This window comes from Synchiropus splendidus, chromosome 11 (genome assembly GCF_027744825.2).
Source record: "Synchiropus splendidus isolate RoL2022-P1 chromosome 11, RoL_Sspl_1.0, whole genome shotgun sequence".
NCBI lineage: Eukaryota > Metazoa > Chordata > Actinopteri > Syngnathiformes > Callionymidae > Synchiropus > Synchiropus splendidus.
Window position 1 is genome coordinate 502067 of NC_071344.1, and position 17015 is coordinate 519081.

Below are 17015 nucleotides of genomic sequence, written 5' to 3' on the forward strand. Positions count from 1 at the left end.
GAAGATTTCATCAGCAATGTGATGCTTTTAGCAATTCAAACACATCCTCCTTTAGGTTACATTTAGAACAGATGCAAAATGTGTAATTCATTTGCCATTAATCGCGAGTTAACTCAGCTTTAGTGCGATTGCAAATTGTAATATATGAGCATTTACTTCCAACCACAGAGCAATCTGCATCAAATATTTGTCGCTTCCAAAAGGTCCTGAGGCAAAAAGCAAGCTGGCTGGGATGACCTCTTCAAGGGTGACTGCTCAGTCTAAAACAGAGTGCAGTTATGAGGAAAAGGGGCCGGCCTTCATAAATGCAGACACAAGACTACAGTGGAGTGGCAGGTCAAGCTGGGGGGTTGAGTCAGAATGCCACTGAGGGACAAGGCTTTTCTGTGAGTAATGTGAAAGGTCAGAAGCACCACAATGAGTCCGGTGACTGGGTGACGAAGCTCAGCTTCAGAGAGCTGAAAACATATTTAAAGCTAGAAGGATTTGACTGAAAAAAAAATAATCAAGCAATAATTTGGATGAGTGTAATAATTTAGTGAGACAAAAGTAAAGAGGAGAAATGCAGATGCTTATGTTGTGGCAGATACATTTGGAGAACAGTCTTCTACTGTGCTTTACATTCTGGTCACAGAAGTAACTTTTTTTTCTATCGTCTTATTGTCACAAAATTCAAGATGTTTTTAAGCTGAAAACAATTTGTTCAACTCCTGAAGGATAAATGAGGACCATTACTATTGCTCCACTTATGCATATGTTGATTTGATAAGAAGGAATGAGGTTGCTGCTTTGAGTTTTTGTTCAGTGAAATGTATCATAAAAGCAAATGAAAAGACCAGGAAACAAAGGGTTGAGCGATCACCTTCTAAATGTATGCTACTGTACTTTGTGGCAATAGGTCATTTTTAGACAGCCCAACAACAACATGAGCCATTACATAGTTATTTTCTGGCTCACCTTTCCTTCATCATTGCAAATATTCAATGTGATTAAAAAAAAAAACTTTAATAACTGAGCCAAGTCACATACAAAATCTTAAGCCTTCCAAAAGCCCTGTATTTTATAAGACGATTTGAAATGGGGGCGAACGCACAACTGAGAACAATATATTTCCAGTAAACTTGCACATTTTCATTTCGGAAAATATAACTGGAATCAAAACAATATGGCGTGTTGAACTTTAGGGTCAACACAAAGAAACTGTTTCAATCGTTGCTGGGTCTTCAAAGAAAAATAACCGAGTCAAACGGTTGATGGAAAGTTGGCCTACGCTTGTTTTCTCTTGCCGGAGCATGTCAGCCTTCTCGAAGGGCCACAGTGGGTGCGGGCTCAGACCAAGTCAAGCGCAGCACACATCGTGAACACGGCCTCGTTTTCTAACGTGTCATGGAAGTGGAAGGCATGAGGCTTGGTGGACGCACAGCCCTCTCAGAGCGACCAGCTCCACCAAGGGCCATGCCGGCTGTGACATGAGTGGCAACACAGCAGCCGCGCTCGAGAACGAACACGAGGACACTTCACCTGTCTGCGCGAGAGCTGCTGGAAACAGTTGGCGCTAGAATTAGAACAGGGTGAACAGGGAAGGAAGGAAGGAAGGAAGGAAGGAGCCGGGCAGAGCAGGCGAGCCGCTGGACACCCGCCGGAACACAGCCGTCCCACCTGTAGCATCAGCACTAGCCGCCGCCGCCACGTTAGCCGCCAGGCACCAAACAACTCTGACAACATCTGCTCCCGGAGCACACGCGCTGACGGAAGCGTCAAGTCTGTCTCACCGCCAGCCGGACAACTGTGGCCTCGTTCAGCGGAGAGATGTGAAGTCACAACACTTGAACACATCCGCTCACCTGCCGCGCGCGCCACTCTCGTGAGCTCGCTCCCGCCACAAGCCCATTCCCGCCAGTTTTAAAAGAGAGAGGGAAGTAACACAGCCGTGCTCTTTCATTCACTCGTTTTTTTTTTTTATTAACGTATGATTTAGTTTTCTGCAGTGATGCGCTGGTACTGTGACTGCATCAGTAACATGAATTTGATTCATTTTTTCCATGTGTAAAGAGTGCATGTGACAGTGCTGTAGGCGAGAATATTGTGCCGTTGGATGGGTAAGAAACAAAACACACGCCTCTTCGGTATTTCAAATTGAAATGTACAATTATTTAATAATTAAATTAATACACACCCTTTGATGCCAGGAGGGAAGATAAAAAGTTCAATGTAAAAGTGCATTGTGTGAACAGAGAAGAGCACACTGAACATCTCAAGCAGAGGAAATGAAGCGCGAAGGCTGGAACCATGAACCGAAATGTGATCCAACTGACATCTAATCATCATCTATTTTGATCATTTAACTGTCATCACATCTTCCACAGTCCAGTTCCACCACCTGTATCGGCCTCTCACATCACCTGCTATACAGTATCTTGAAACAAGTGGAGAATCACATTTGACGGTTGCTGATATCTGAGATTTAAAGACACTTACTCTGACACTCCTCATATTGTTTACTGCATCTGTGGGTAAACAAAGTATTCTGTGAAAAAGACTTCAATGGAAGATCTGTTTGATCTGCTACATGCCAACAACAGAACGATCAAATGTTGGAGGACGAAGCAGGGCTGTAACAAAATCATCTCTGAGGTTAATTCCATTTCAGTCGGCATGGATTCTGAACATGAACAGTGCAACAAAAGCAAATGGTCAGGCCACGAAGTTTATGAGACAGGATGCGTTTACAAGACTAGTTTAAGACAAAGATGTAGAGACGCCTGACTGCACTTCGTCCTGCAGGCGAGTCAATGTGCACACTGAAGGAGGTGGGACGTGAGAGGAGCTTCTTCCTGGGAACAAGGAAATAAGGAACAAATCCTTCTCAGTCAGTTTGAAAATCTGGCCTAAACAGGTGCACCATCTCTCTCCTTCATCCCTCTCTGTTCTCATACACAGGACGGCCAGTTGAGGCCTCCACAGGCGGCAGAAACGATGATGTAGATGACCACCTGCAAAGACAAAGACACGCGTGGGAGTTAAAAGCAGGTACGTATCTGGCGAAGCCACGGTTGACTCACCAGACTAACCAGCACGATGACCAAAGTCAGCTTCAGGTTCTTCATGCACATGGCCCGTGCCAGGTTACGACTCGTTGTCTTGAAGGTGACCGACTATTTCCATGAAAGCAAAGGAGAGAGACGTGTTCATCCACACATTACCTTCAACAATTGAACAGAAAATGGGCCACAACTTACAGAATCCACCAGGTTTTCCGTCTTGTCAATCAACAGCTCCAACTTCTCACCTCTTTGAGCTACTAAATCTGCGAAGACAGAAGGAAAGAGTTCAGAGGTCAGCCTACAACGTAGTGGCGGACACAAGGAAGCTCTATTATATCCTTAAATCATTCTGAGAGTGAGTCTGGGTGGATTTGATGTTGGGTTATACAAGACACTTCTCACACACCGATGAACACCAGATTGTCAGCTTCCTCTGATAAAAAAAGGAAACGACTGAGCACAAGCACATCAGTAAAAAAATATTTCACTGAGTGACTTAAATTTTCATTAAATGTATCATTTAATTCTCTTCAGTGTTGCATCGGTACTGTGGCTGCATAATTAATATGTATTTTAAAAGTTGTTGTCAGCTTTGTTGTCTATTAAAATTTGATTCATTTTTTTTTCATGTGTAAAGAGTGCATATGATAGTGCTGTAGTGGATATGGCAAGGAGAATATTGTGCCGTTACTCGTGAATTTTGACTATTATATTGTGTTTATTATGCAAACCAGGATGGGTCAGAAACAAAACACACGCACGCACACAGAGTAATACTCTCACAATGTTCACCATGAATCAGCATTTCACAGTAATAAAAAGAAAGTAGGTTTTCAGTTCATCTCAACAGTTTGAAGAAGAAAAAACGAACACATGAGACGCTGGAGTGTGGATCAAACTTATTAGAGGCAGAGGATTACCTATGTTTCTGACCATAATGCCTTTCAGGTCATCCACTTGCAGCTGTGTCTCAGTCACGCGATCAGCTCCACGTGGATCTGCGTGGTGTTTCTGCAGGAGTGTGGGTGAAGAATGAAAAGAATGTCTAGAGGGTAATTTGTAATCGTCACCATTTTGTGGAGCTTAGTTTAATGTGCTAATAACTTATTGGTCTTGATGCACTTCTATTTAGTAGCAGTGGCAGCAGTTCTGGGGAATTCACTAACAACTCTGCAGCAGCAGGAGGTTTTAGCCAACTACAAAATTCAAGGTGGAAATGATGCTGACCAAGGCGATAGTGTGTATATGAAATTCCTCGATTCTCTGCTTGCGGATCACTCACCATCTGAGCAGCCAGTGTTGAGGAGAATTCACTATTCATGGCGTACGGTAAGGCTGTTTGTGCGCGAGACCCATATGTCGTCTGGAAACGCTTCTTGACCTCGCTCAGGAAACTGAAAGCGCGTGACCTCTCAAAGTCCTGTGACAAAATAATGATGCAAGAGTTAACATTGGTTTGGTTAGTCATTCTCATAAATAAACAAAGTTATTATTGCAACATGGAGTCATACAGATGAGTGACTTGTCACTACAGTTTAACAGTTTCTTCTGCATTAAATCAAAAGGCATCCTAGAATTAGAGACGTGAGGAAGTACTTACATCATCAGTAATGCAAAGGTAGATGATTCTGTCATGACAAATGTAATGAAAAAGGTAGCTGGAAAGAGAAGAACAAACAGAGAATGAGAAACTCTCACCCACATCTGCACCCATGGTTTAGTAGGTAGGAGTAACAGGTCAGTGAAGAAAACTGAGGCCGCTCAGTTGGTAATGAGAATTCTTGAACTTTTAGAGGCCCCCTTCAATTATAAATATTTGAAGAAGTAAATCAATACCACGGAAAATCATATGTAAATTGTTTCAAAACTAACATACGACGGAACGAACCTGTTAAGAAAAACATTTACAGTTCTATTCCATCCAGCTCTCATTTTTGCACAAATTTCCGCCCAGTTACTGAAATATTCAAGTAGTTAAATAAAATTCTGGCATCGAGAAACTAGGTGTACCAAGAGTTCAAGTAAAACTAGTCTGCATGTACATAGCCTTGTTGACAATAACTGCAAAGCTATGAAAACAAATGAGACTGTTCTGTTTACTGCCAACCAAAACAATTGGATCATGATGCGTGGTTCTGCTCTCACATGTAAATGACTACTTTTTTTGTATAATCTAGATACAAGCTAGATAAGCAGAGTAATCCCATCATTATACGGGTGTTAAACTTGTACAAAGGCTTACCTGCCGTGGCTGTAGGTCAGTTTGTTATTTTCGGAGGGGATTTTGGCTAAGATCTGCTCCGTCACTTCCAGGAAGTTGCCTCCACACCAGGCATGTTTGGCAAGGATGGTGGTTCCACGGGCCACCACGGCAAAGAGGATTGCCATGGCAACAGCTGAGGTTGAAACACCTGGATTCACTGACAACAGAAGAGCAACTGATGAGGTGGATGCTACTGGACAGAATCAATGGAGTGAAGGCACAGTGCTCTCACAACAGCAAGGTGCATGACAGAGGTTTCTACAACAAAAGTGGTTTTATCAAAGAAATCAATCATACTGGAAGTCCATAAAGCACGCACATTCATGAGCCACTCGAGGCAATACCTTCATACAGGAAAATGTTCGCACATATTCAGGAAGTAAACATGAACAGCTGACTTGTATGTCTCACTCGTTATGTGAGAGAAGTCCCGGATTAAACCAGCAACCGGCGACCCTGGCCACACGGACGTCTCGTTTGTTTTCTTTATGACGTACATAGAGGACTCTGTTAGAGCCAGATACGACAGAAACCGACAGGAGACTGGATGGAAACGACCAGCAGCCACTTGCTAGCTTTGTGTCACACATGTCAATGACAACGTTAGTGGCGGTTTCGGGCGACGGAGGCAACGTAGTACGCCATTGAACACATGTCTTAATTACCTTGGTGTCACCGACGTCGTTTAAAGTGTCAAATAACGCGTGGGTTCTCACATGTAGCGCGATGGCAGCCGCTAACAAATCCCTGACGAGTGACTTCTGCTTTGCAAAACACCCAGTGCTCAAAACCGGAAACCCCGGTGCATTGTGGGTAATGTAGTCCAACGTGCTTTCGTCCATTTGTTGCGCACTATAAGAAGCCCGTTCATATCAATTACAAATGATTTCCCTGATAATGTGCGTGTTTATGCATCTAAAGCCTACATTTCATACAATCTCCATCCCGAGGGAAGCGACTTGAGGTGATGCGTATTTAAATTCATGAGAGATATCTGGACAATAGCGAACAAACGCATAGTCATAAGACCACTTTCTCGTCGACTGTACATAATGATTTTGAAACGCATACAGCGTTAATAAAAAGCCATATCATTGAGTTTCACGTCACGGTGACGCATCACGGAGAGCGCTTGTTCCTTAACTTTGCCTGAAGGCATTCCGTAGACGCCAATTAGTCCAAGAGCAGTCGTTCCAAAGTTAGTTCTTGCACTTGCGGTTTCGATTTAAGATGCGTTACTACACATATCTTCTCTAGTGTAGGTATTGAGGGGGTACGTGACCGAGTAAGCTTGCCTGTCAGTCTTCGTCCAGGGTGCACATGTCCCACAAGCGTGGTACAACATGGCCACCGAAGCAGAGAAGAGACCTGTCCTGGAAATGGTAACATGCCGCTCTCGCGCACGCTACAGTCACCTGGCCATTCTGAAACTAATCTCGGACAGTCTCATCTCAAACCTCATTTTAGCGGCTAGTGTTATACTCGAAACGGCCCTTAGGTATTGGCGTTGGAGGCCGAAGCAGCTCAAGAACTACGACTACACGTGAAGGAAACGCTGTCTCAGCCGTCCAGACAGCGCTCGGGTCCGTAACACGGAGCGGCTGCGTCATCGCTTAGAAGTTTGCAGTCATTGTACTTACGCGCTTTTTTTCCCCTTTACAAACCGTGCATCGTTTTTGGAAATACATGCGTCCAACCAGCAGGTGGAAGCGTGCGCTAGCTTCTCAGCTCAGCGGTGCGGCGCGCGCTGAGCGGATTGTTCCCGTCACCATGTTCCCGTCACCTGGCTCCGCTCTGCTGTAGCGCCAACCATGAGTTGTGTTGTTCTGCTTCAGGTCCAGGCTGACGGCGCCGATGAGGGCTGTGTGACGTTTGTGATGCACCATGAAGACCACACGCTGGGGAATTCTTTGCGTTACATGATCATGAAAACGTAAGTTTTTGTCTTTCATGCTGTCGAGTGTCCTGTCTTGATCTCAGCCAGCTGAGACGAGCAAATGTCAGGCCCAGTGGAGACGGGCTCAATGGGAAGACAAGACAAACCCACATCAGTGCAGGAAGGACCCGTGAAATTGGCTTCAATTAGCGCTTCAGAAGCCTCGGGCTCCGGTGGTGTGGTTGCACATTGGCCTTATTTACCAGCAGAATATTTTTAGCACATGGAAAGTGATTTAAACCGGAGACGTCAACCTGTGCTTTTGAAGTCAAGCTATCAAACGTTCGGCAAGAATTGTAAACTACTTCAATCTGCCCTTGTTTCGATTGCTGATACGGCCAGATTCTGATTCTTTGTTTGATCAATCACATTATATTATGACCTGTGTATGCTGGCAATATTGCAATCAAGAAAGAAATCTGCTTCAAATAGGAAAATGGATGATGAACTGAATGAGCAAAGTGTCTGATCATAGTCCAGAAGCAGTGATTTGAACAACCTGTTCAAAATGTCTTTTCTTCCAGAGTGGATGTGGAGTTTTGTGGCTACACTATCACGCATCCATCTGAGAGCAAGATCAACTTTCGCGTTCAGACGAGAGGTGAGGCTGGAACGCCAAGAATTCCTTCCACCGCCGCCGCGCGCTCTGCTCCGCTGCGCTGCGCTGCGCTGTCTGACCATATTGGGTTTGAAGTCCCATGTTGTCACTTTATCTTCTCCGTTTGTAAGATTAGACGAGGACCAAAAATAACTGCGCACATATTTCTTGCTGTTAGCTAAAATCAATTAACTCGTTTGACAGTGCGAATGAACTTGTCCGTCACAGAGCAGTCCAATCACATGAAAGGACAGCGCAAAGGACAAGACTTGTCTTTGTTTTGCTGCTAGGTTTGTGGATGTCTGCAGGATCTTTGCTCAGTACCTCTTCAACGTGAGACCCAGTTTCGCCTCACTCACAAAGTAGAAGCCCGAGATTCTTGTTTTAACGTTGCATCTACACCTGCATGTAAATGTGTGGAGACATGAATATGGTTGGTTATCAGTTTGCAAAGCAGAAGCAAGTTGGAAAACAGGCTGATATTATGTCAATTGAAGTCTATTAAAATCACTTTTCAAGGTGTTCGCACTTCTCTCTTCTGGGTGGATGTTCCAGAGCTAAGGTTCTGTGGGGGCGACGACTCAAGCGCCACTAGGATCAAGTCCCTGGTTCATAGGATGGGGGCTTCACAGTTGTGTCTAAAGTTGATTCTAGAGTGGGGCCTGTAGGTGGCGTGAGAGAGATGTCTTGTTGGTGCCAGCGGGTAGAGCGTTACAGTGGCCTCAGTGGGACAAGATAAATGCTGTAATCATTTTTTCCAAGTCGCCATGTGAGGTTTGATTTCCACCAACATTTTTAACTGAACCAGTACTGGACTGTTTTTGCAAGAGAAGCCTCAAATTGGACCCTGGGATTTCAGGCTATATGAGGCTATGAGGGAAAGACGAGTGTGTTTTTGACTGGTTCATGACATCATGAGCACACATGGTCCACATAGCAGTGGAAAGATATGTGGCGATTCTGGATCCTTTCGCCAGAGCTAGCATGGTAGCATAGATCAGGGCCTGAAATAGAGCCTTGCTGAACGCCACCAAGGATGAAGCAAAGTTCCCCGGTGACTGAAGATATAACTAAACAAACCGAGCGGTAAAGTGACATTTTGCTCTGAAATGTTAAAGGATTTAAATGGAGCTTTCACCGGCAAGGAGGAGATGGTGGGTGATGATCAGCGGAGCCGTTACCCTGCTGCGTGTTGAACTGATCTTTCCCCAAACTGCTTTCCATATCTGCAGTATCTCATGTCGAGGAGAAAGTCACTGAAGTCACAGACTTGTTCTCCTGGTTAGCATGATTAGCCTACGTTGATGTGGTGAGTTTCTTTATGGCTCCAAGTGAAGTAGTTGAAGTCACCGCAAACTAATGCGGGGAGCATGTGGCCACATCACAAGTTTTTATTCATAAGACTCAGTCAGTCTGTGCTGCTTCACACTGGTTTAAGTAGAAATAGATACACTAATCAGCCATAACATTGTGACCGCTGACATTAAATGGTAATGATTGATCAATTATGATAGGGGTTGTTTTTGGCTGCGACTGCTTTTATCTCCGTTTTCTAGCCCCGTATGATTTGCAGGACATAACGTTATGACCTGCACTGATATGGCGAGAGTGATGACATTAGCACACTGTGTGTTACTAAATGCTCAATGATGCGCATTTTAACATCATGTGGGGCTGTGTGCTGCTGGTGTGTGCTGCTGGCGCTGGTCGTGAAAAGAGGGTGCGAGGCCCTGTTCCTCAGGACCATGAACGACTCCCACTTCCATTTGACTTGTTGCCAATTGGACCAAGGACATCCACAAGAGTAGAGTCGGATCATTTTTCTTGTGCTTGTAATTGTTTCTGATTACAAAGTCTGAAATACTCTTCATCCTTGCTGTTGAGCCTCTTCATCATCATCTTTTTATCCTTCTTTTCATTGAACCGTTGTCCGACCTTCTCGCTGCACTAATGTTGAGAACAAAATACAAACAAAAGGAAATTATTGAGCATGTTATGAGTAGAGTAATGCAACGAGCCACATCAGAATAAGACAGTCCAGTGTCAAGAGTCGTCGTGTTTCAGTTTCAAATGAAACTGGGTTGGATCCACTTTGTCTGGATAAAAAAAACAAGTTATTATCGTCAGAAATCATTCGTGTGAGGGATGAAACCAAAAATCAGATTGCAGCTGAGGATGCTGCTGACTCGCCTGCGGACTCTGTGCGTCAGTCGTGGTTATTTTTGAACCCTCGGTGAAAGATCAAAACGGCTGCTGTGACTCACAGCAGTTCCATCAACAAGTGACTTTTGGAGCGTTTGCACTTTACCAGGAAACGTGTCTGATGAGATCAGGCTCTCGATCGCAGTTGTGTCTGATGACAGCCAACAATGCTTGTGTTGAGGACAGCCACGACCTGTCCACCTGATCTACTTCTTAAAATTGGCGCCCAGCCCTGGCGGCTTTGATCTGGCTTCACTCTTCACTGACTTCAATGTCTGCATCAGCTGACCAAGGAAAGAGGTTTTTACTGAAGTACTACCAGGGATCTGACCCATTTCCCTGTGAGATGTGCAGATGGTCATGTGACCTGAATCTCCAGCAAGGAACCATCATCCTTTTGGCATCCGCAAACGGCTGTATTGCTGCCTAAAGTTGGGACTCCAGTGTTGGACGCCCTTCCTTCTTGACTGCTGTGGTCTGTTGCAGGTGGGATTCCAGCCACTGAGGTGCTGAGGAGGGGTCTGAATGAGCTCAGCGACGTTTGTCAACATGTTCTGAACACCTTCCAGGTGAGTTACTACTGCGATTCACACTAGCCAAGGTGGCCCTCGTAACAACACCAAAGGCTTTTCAGAGTATCCCGGAGTGAAAAGGAGGAGATGGAAGGTGAAAGTTTCTGATTATTTCTGCACCCTTTTGCCAAGGCGCTTTCTTTTCCCAGACAGACCATCTGACTTGTAGCATTCATGTCTTTGCGACACCTATTATTCCAAAGTGAAAGGCAGGGTGGCGGGTGAGAGCTAGCACTGGAGCTGCTGATTCATGTTGTGCTGAATGCTGACACAGGTCACTTCACGTTTTCCACACTTCGTTCTTCACGCTGTATAAAGAGCTTCTTTGTGTTTAGTTCACGATGGGAAAAGACCAGCCGTTCCCTCGTCAATTTGAGAGGTTTGGGGTCCTCCATTTTTCAGACTCAAGGCTAGCATTAAACACGTGTCTTCACTCAATGTAACCTGATGTAAATGGGTTCACACCTTGGAGTCCAACTGCCATGATGGGATTTTAAATGATGTAGAATCAAATTAAAAAAAAGATAATAAAGATAAATAATGATCAATAAAAATAAACAGACAAACACTGAGATGATTGGCAGCTGTTTGTCAGCCAGTGCAGCTCTGACTCTGCCCACTGCCACAGCTGGATGCGGCACATTCACTCGACTCAGCAGTTTTATTTCCATGAGCGTTCTCTCTCCCGTGTGTCGTAACGCAGCGATGCCTCTGTATCATTTGATCTGTCACTGTCTGGTACTTCTTCTAAAATAACATTCTGGAGACGGGTGAGTGTGTATCCCGTATCCGTTGTATCCCTTTAGTGGTCTCGGAAGGATTCCAGAAAGGACATCTTAACTCCAGATGAGTCATCGGCGGTTTAGCAGCGCTCACATGTGACTTTTATATTCGCTGACTGATGCAAAGTAGCATCAGTAGACTCTCCCTAAACTGTTTAGCTTACGTGCCAGAGCCGCTTTAGTTTACATTTCATTTTGCGCGCGGTCACATCACAGTGCTGACCTCACGTCATCAATCTCTCTGCTCCGGCAGCTGTCAGTGACTTTGGTCTGAATCGGTGCTCGCCACAGGACGTCTGGTTTGTCATTCCCCCTAGCTTTAAATCACCGTTAGCTTGTGTGCTGCATGTTTCTTTGTGAGCAGCCTTTTGCCTAGCTAGGTAAGAACCCTCATGTTCTACTGTGTGGTCTGCAGCGGTCGTATCGTGTGCTTGCTCTGAATGAACAATTCACCAGGCTGTCTTCACAGAGCAGCCATTGAAGGATCTTGTCATAAGAATTCATCTGTCCCTGAAGTGAAGTACGCAATAAAATCATATATGTTTTCTATTTTTGACATTATTATTGCTCATCTGCACTGTTCTATCTAGTTATTGTGAAGTTTGTGGTGAGGCCGGGTTCAACAGATTGGTCCGTCATGAGGAAGGAAGAGCTGAGCCAAGAGCTCTGAGTGCACCAGAGGATCTACGTTGGTACTCTCATGTGTTGTCACCAAGTTTGGGTCGTCAACGACAGGGTGGATGCAAGTCATTTCCTCGGCAGCCGGCCTCTTCCTGAGAGGCCGAGTGAGGAGTCAGTGTGGACCTTCTGCTCCTCAGCATAGAGAAGCCAGCGACTCATGAGGACACCTCTCTGGTGAGCTGCTCCTGACAGTCGGGAGGATGGCCCGGGGCAGAGCCAGGACTCGTTCTGGGTTCTCCCCAGGTTTGATGGAGCCACTCTTTACCCTCGTCGTATGGGTTGTCTACACTGGAGGGGTGAAGAAGATGTGGAAGGAAGAAGGTGGTGGCGATTGGGAGACGACCTTGTACAACTGTGACAGTCATCTGTAACAGTCTACCTGAGGAGAAGGAGTCCTCCTGCATCGACTGAGGGCGAGGGAGTGCTCACATTTCGAGCCACACCTCACTACAAAAACACTGAAAGACTTCCCCTATGCTGGGAAAATCTCCGTAGAGGGCTGAAATCTCAGTTTGGGGCTCAGAAGCCCATTATAGTGGGACCTTATGCTGCTTTAGTGCTGGGCTAAACTGTGACGAAGGGAAAGACCAGCTCTTGAATTGGCTCGGTACTTTCGCCGAAAAGATGAAGGTTTTTGAAGAGACGGGAGTCTGGGCGTCTCTGGTCTGGCTGCTGCCCCAGCGACCCAACCTCAGATAAGTGGATGAGCAGCTGGTGACGACATAATTGAAACTCTTGAGCGACACAGCTGGTGTTGTTTTTCTGGTGGGAATGAAAGCTGATGCCAAGCCACTGACAGCCTCATGGTCAAACAAAATGAGACACGAGAGCTGAAGAGACTTTCCTGGCCTCCAGCGCTTCTGGGGGAGTACGGAGGCAGGGACCTCACCACCGCCGTGTGACCCAGGTCTGCCCCTGGACCTCCTCCCTGTGGGACTTGCTCGTAACCCCTCTGTAGGCAGGCAGCTGGCACACACCACAGCTGGCTTCTATCGATGTACATGTGCCCTGAAATGCCAGAATCCAAACCAAGCCTCAGCTGGTACCTATTCGCTGTGATGGTGAGCGACAGCTTGTCCAATAGATCCACTCCATTCTTTTGAGGTCGCTTTGAAGGTCCGCTAACCCCAGAGTGACCCGCTGAGCAAGTGACTATGATCCCTGTGGTCTGGTGCCTCTTCGTGGCAGTGTTGAGTTCCCAGCCGCAGGGATCCATAGTTAGCTTGTCAGTCAATGCTGCAGTGGATTGGTTGACCCGGTTGAACCCCTCGGGAGACACGTGGAATAACAGTATTGTCTAGTGTTTAACTGCCAATCCCCGACTCCGCCTGACTGTCATTGTCATTCCTGTGGAGAGAGAGGAAATGTGTCTGTATCGATTTAACACAACATCTGTGCTTCCTCATGGTCACCGCTGCTGTGCTTTGTTCCAGGCCAGAGTTGATGAGTTCAAGGAACAGCAGGAGCGGCCCATGGAGTGAGCTGCGCGCCAGTGGAACCGTCACACAGGAGGGATTGGCTGATGTCTTTTTCTATTTCTTGTATGAGTGAAAAAGGAATGTCTTGAGCTTGTTGGAATGAGAATAAAGTGTGAGACCCAGGCAAATGGCGGCGGTTTGCTTCACGGTTCAGGTGAGTCACCCAACAGGTGGTGGGAGCAAGTCTCTCCTAAACTGGCCTGACTTGATGCATTTCCCAAACCATGAAGTTGCCAGAGCCTAATGGCTGTTGTTGGCTCTTTGAAGGCGTTTGTTTGACGTGTGCAAGCGCCAGCAGAAAGGTCCTCATTAGCAGTGGAATGCGGTGAAGCCTCACCGGCTGTCAGCGAGACGTTGAAGAAGGAGGTCGAGTGTGAACTCCTCTGGTGTTATTCATATCCCTGCGTCACTTCTGCACTGGGCTGGTTCTCTCTTCAAGAAAAACAGCTTTCAAAACCGATACTAATCGCAGAACGAAAGGATGTGGAGGCTTTCATACCTCTGCTCTTCCTCTTGACCAAATCCGAGCTGACGCTGGCTGAGAGACAAGATACACAGACCCACTTGCCTCAATGTATAACTTGCAGTTTGACATGAACCAGCGCTCAAGTTTTGACTTGGGGGCTTACGTGTCTCCTGGTGAACTCCTGTAAAACGTTCTCTCTGGGAGGAAAGGTCAACCTGAGAAGCAGGTGGAAGGGATTATTTCATCACAAAGGGCTGTGAGTTAAGTCTTCACATGAATCACAGTGGGTTAGATAAAGTGCCTAAGAAGAAGAAGCATTCCTCACCACGAGGATCTAAACCTTGAACGACAGCTTCAGCTTGGGTATGAACTTCACCTTGACCTCCACCACTCATGAGACGCAGGAAGCAGTGTGGCGCCCATGAGCTGGAGCCACATCTGTCTCACCAGCCTTGGGATTTGTGAGGTGGAATTTCCATCATTGAATCTTTATGCATGGAATTCATTCACACCAGCCGAGCACAATTTAATACATGGACTCAATGCATTATCATAGGAAACATGTTGTGCTTTTAAGTTGGTCGATGTGAATTGGATAATGTACAAATCTAGATGCGCTTGTTCCCGTGCTGGGGCCGCACTTCACTTGAGCCTTCTTGATTGAGAGGCGGTCACACCGACGGACGGTTCAGAGCAGCGCTCCACTCACCCCTGTGTTTTGGGCTGTGGGAGCGATCCGCACCCCCAGATTCTTGTGGTCATGATTTGAAGGCAGTATATTCTGGGTTTATGTTGGACAGGCCTAAGCTACGCCCATTCTCAATCCACCTGATTCTCACTCGTGACCCTTCCTTTCACCGTCCTTCAGAAGGTGTGCAGCCTGGGACCTGGTCTCATAAAGACCACCAAACATCAATTTTGCTGTTGGCAGGCTCAGACCTTCTTCCAGACCCAAGAGGACGTGCATGCATATATCTCTCCTGGGCGTCATGTAGCCAGTTTCTACAAGTCACATGATTTTGGTGCAGAGTTGTGGCTGATTGTGTTGACATGTTGGCGACCTAATGGAGGGGAAGTTCATGAGCGGGTCATTTTGCGCTGCGCAGGGAAAGAGTGAACGCACTGACCTCCTGGCAAAGGAATCCTCATCTGGTGATGAGTTGAAGCAACTTTATCTTCACGATAGCTTGATGCACTGCGAGTCGGATGAAGCCCAAAACTCCCCACGACAGAGAGGAGGGCCACCAACTGAGCTCTCACAGGACGAGAAGTATTTCTCCAACATTTCCAGTCAGATTTCTTTTCTTGCACTCTCCACAGTCCCAGCTCTTGTCCGTGGCTTGGATTTGATCCCTGACGCTGCTGGTTTCTCCGCAGCACACCCCCGCCCTGCATGTGCCTCACCATGTCTTTCATTTCAGCTGGAACCACATCTTCAGTGAAGGAAAAGACAAAGTGTTTCATCCCACACGGGAGGTTTGCCCCAGCTGCGGGGGGGATGGTTCCGATGTCTTCATCAGTTGGTCATCTGTATTGTATATGGCATGTGTGTCTGCTTTATTTACTGGAAAATATGAAGCTTCGCTCTATAAAACCGCGCTGATATAGTGAGTCACGTCGTCCAGCCATGTGGTTGTCACTGGATGTAGACAATGTGGGTTTCATGCACCAAAGGTTGTGTACCATAACAAGATCAGCTGCTCTCAAACGCTTCGGGCAAACTGAAGGGAAAAAAGCCCACTCAATAACGACCAGTCAAACTAATCTGATTGATTAGAACAAGGTTCCACTTTGTTCCCCTGGTCTTTTCTGACTGATAAAATCCAGCGGCATATTCATTGCTGCACTGTGCTAACAGCTGACTGGCTTTTAATAACTTCCCCGGGTGTATTAAGCTGGTCAACCTGGACGTGGCTCTCTGGCATTAGCTCTCAGTGGGTTTCATGAGATGGGCAAAAATACCTTGATAAAATAGTCGGCCCACATCAGCGTCCAGGGGTCGCCACAGTGAGGAGTGCTTCATCTTCGCTTGTCCTCATCATCCTCCCTTGTCATGACCACATTCTTCGCCCCTCCCTCCTCTCCTTCACTTCATCTTCTAAACAGTTGCCCCTTCGTCTCTGACACGTCTAAACATCATGGCAGCCATCACAACTGTCCGTACCTTTTACCCTTGACACCACTCTCTACTTGCTCCACCCCTCCTGAACTCTCTTCTTCACCACCCTCATCATAAAGAATGATCTCGACAGTCCTTTCTCTTGTGCAGAAACCGTTTTACCATTTTGCAAGGTCGGTTTTTCCACACTTAAGAGCAACTGCTGTATCGTAGCATCCTCCTGAGGAGCTTTGTGGTCCATGAGAGCACCAACGTTCAAAACAGCTGCTTCACATTCAAATGAAAAGGTCTGCTGAATACAAAGTTGTCAGTCGTGTGGGTGTGTTATTGATTCATTGTTGAGTTGGCTGAAGTTCTCCTCTTGTTTTTTATCGTGTTCAATTCAGCTGGGGTGCTTCATCCAGAACAATGGACGCAGGGCAACAAAGGTCAAGTGAGGGCAGGGTGGAAGGGAAGACGGTCGTGATGCCTGCTTCTTCTTCACCAGGGCCAAATCGGGCTCGCTTCATGTCTTTTAAATGTGGATTCTGGTTTCAAAATGAGAGAACAACAACAACGGCATCTTGGGCCACGTGAACATCAAATGCAACATTTTGGTGAAAAATTGGTCCTGACACAATGACTACTGACTCAAACTGAGAAGAGGTGTCATTTTTCCCAGACTCCTAGGATGACTGAAAAACAATCCTGGCACCATGTGAAAATCAACAAAAGAGGAGAAATTGATTCAAATTGTTGGTTGTCTTGAACGACGGTCCTGACACAACAGTGACTGTGCCTGACTCAAAGTGTCATTTTTTCAACACTCCATTGGACCGTGCTGGTACCGCAGCCGACCAGGAAGACAGGGTCAATACTTTCCAGTGAGCGGAGC

At 46.3% G+C, this 17015-nt stretch overlaps 2 protein-coding genes across 3 annotated transcripts; one reads left to right on the plus strand and one right to left on the minus strand.

Annotated features, from left to right (window-relative positions):
* Window positions 1–2019: 2019 nt before the first annotated feature.
* On the minus strand, window positions 2020–7116 carry sybl1 (synaptobrevin-like 1). 2 transcript variants are annotated; one of them, XM_053880078.1, is made up of 8 exons: window positions 6948–7116; window positions 5287–5464; window positions 4645–4702; window positions 4327–4464; window positions 3965–4055; window positions 3240–3307; window positions 3063–3155; window positions 2020–2993 (listed from the first exon to the last, which is right to left on the minus strand). In XM_053880078.1, the coding sequence occupies exons 2-8, from the start codon at window positions 5430–5432 to the stop codon at window positions 2931–2933; spliced, it is 657 nt and encodes a 218-aa protein (XP_053736053.1). In that variant the 5' UTR covers window positions 5433–5464; window positions 6948–7116; the 3' UTR covers window positions 2020–2930. The 2 variants fall into 2 exon arrangements, with proteins under 2 accessions (XP_053736053.1, XP_053736052.1); XM_053880077.1 differs by lacking the exon at window positions 6948–7116 and adding an exon at window positions 5973–6889 and having other exon boundaries at window positions 2022–2993.
* polr1d (RNA polymerase I and III subunit D) lies at window positions 6480–16865 on the plus strand. Its single transcript, XM_053880079.1, has 5 exons — window positions 6480–6689; window positions 7143–7240; window positions 7768–7844; window positions 10530–10612; window positions 13512–16865. The coding sequence occupies exons 1-5, from the start codon at window positions 6651–6653 to the stop codon at window positions 13557–13559; spliced, it is 345 nt and encodes a 114-aa protein (XP_053736054.1). The 5' UTR covers window positions 6480–6650; the 3' UTR covers window positions 13560–16865.
* The last annotated feature ends 150 nt before the right edge of the window (window positions 16866–17015 follow it).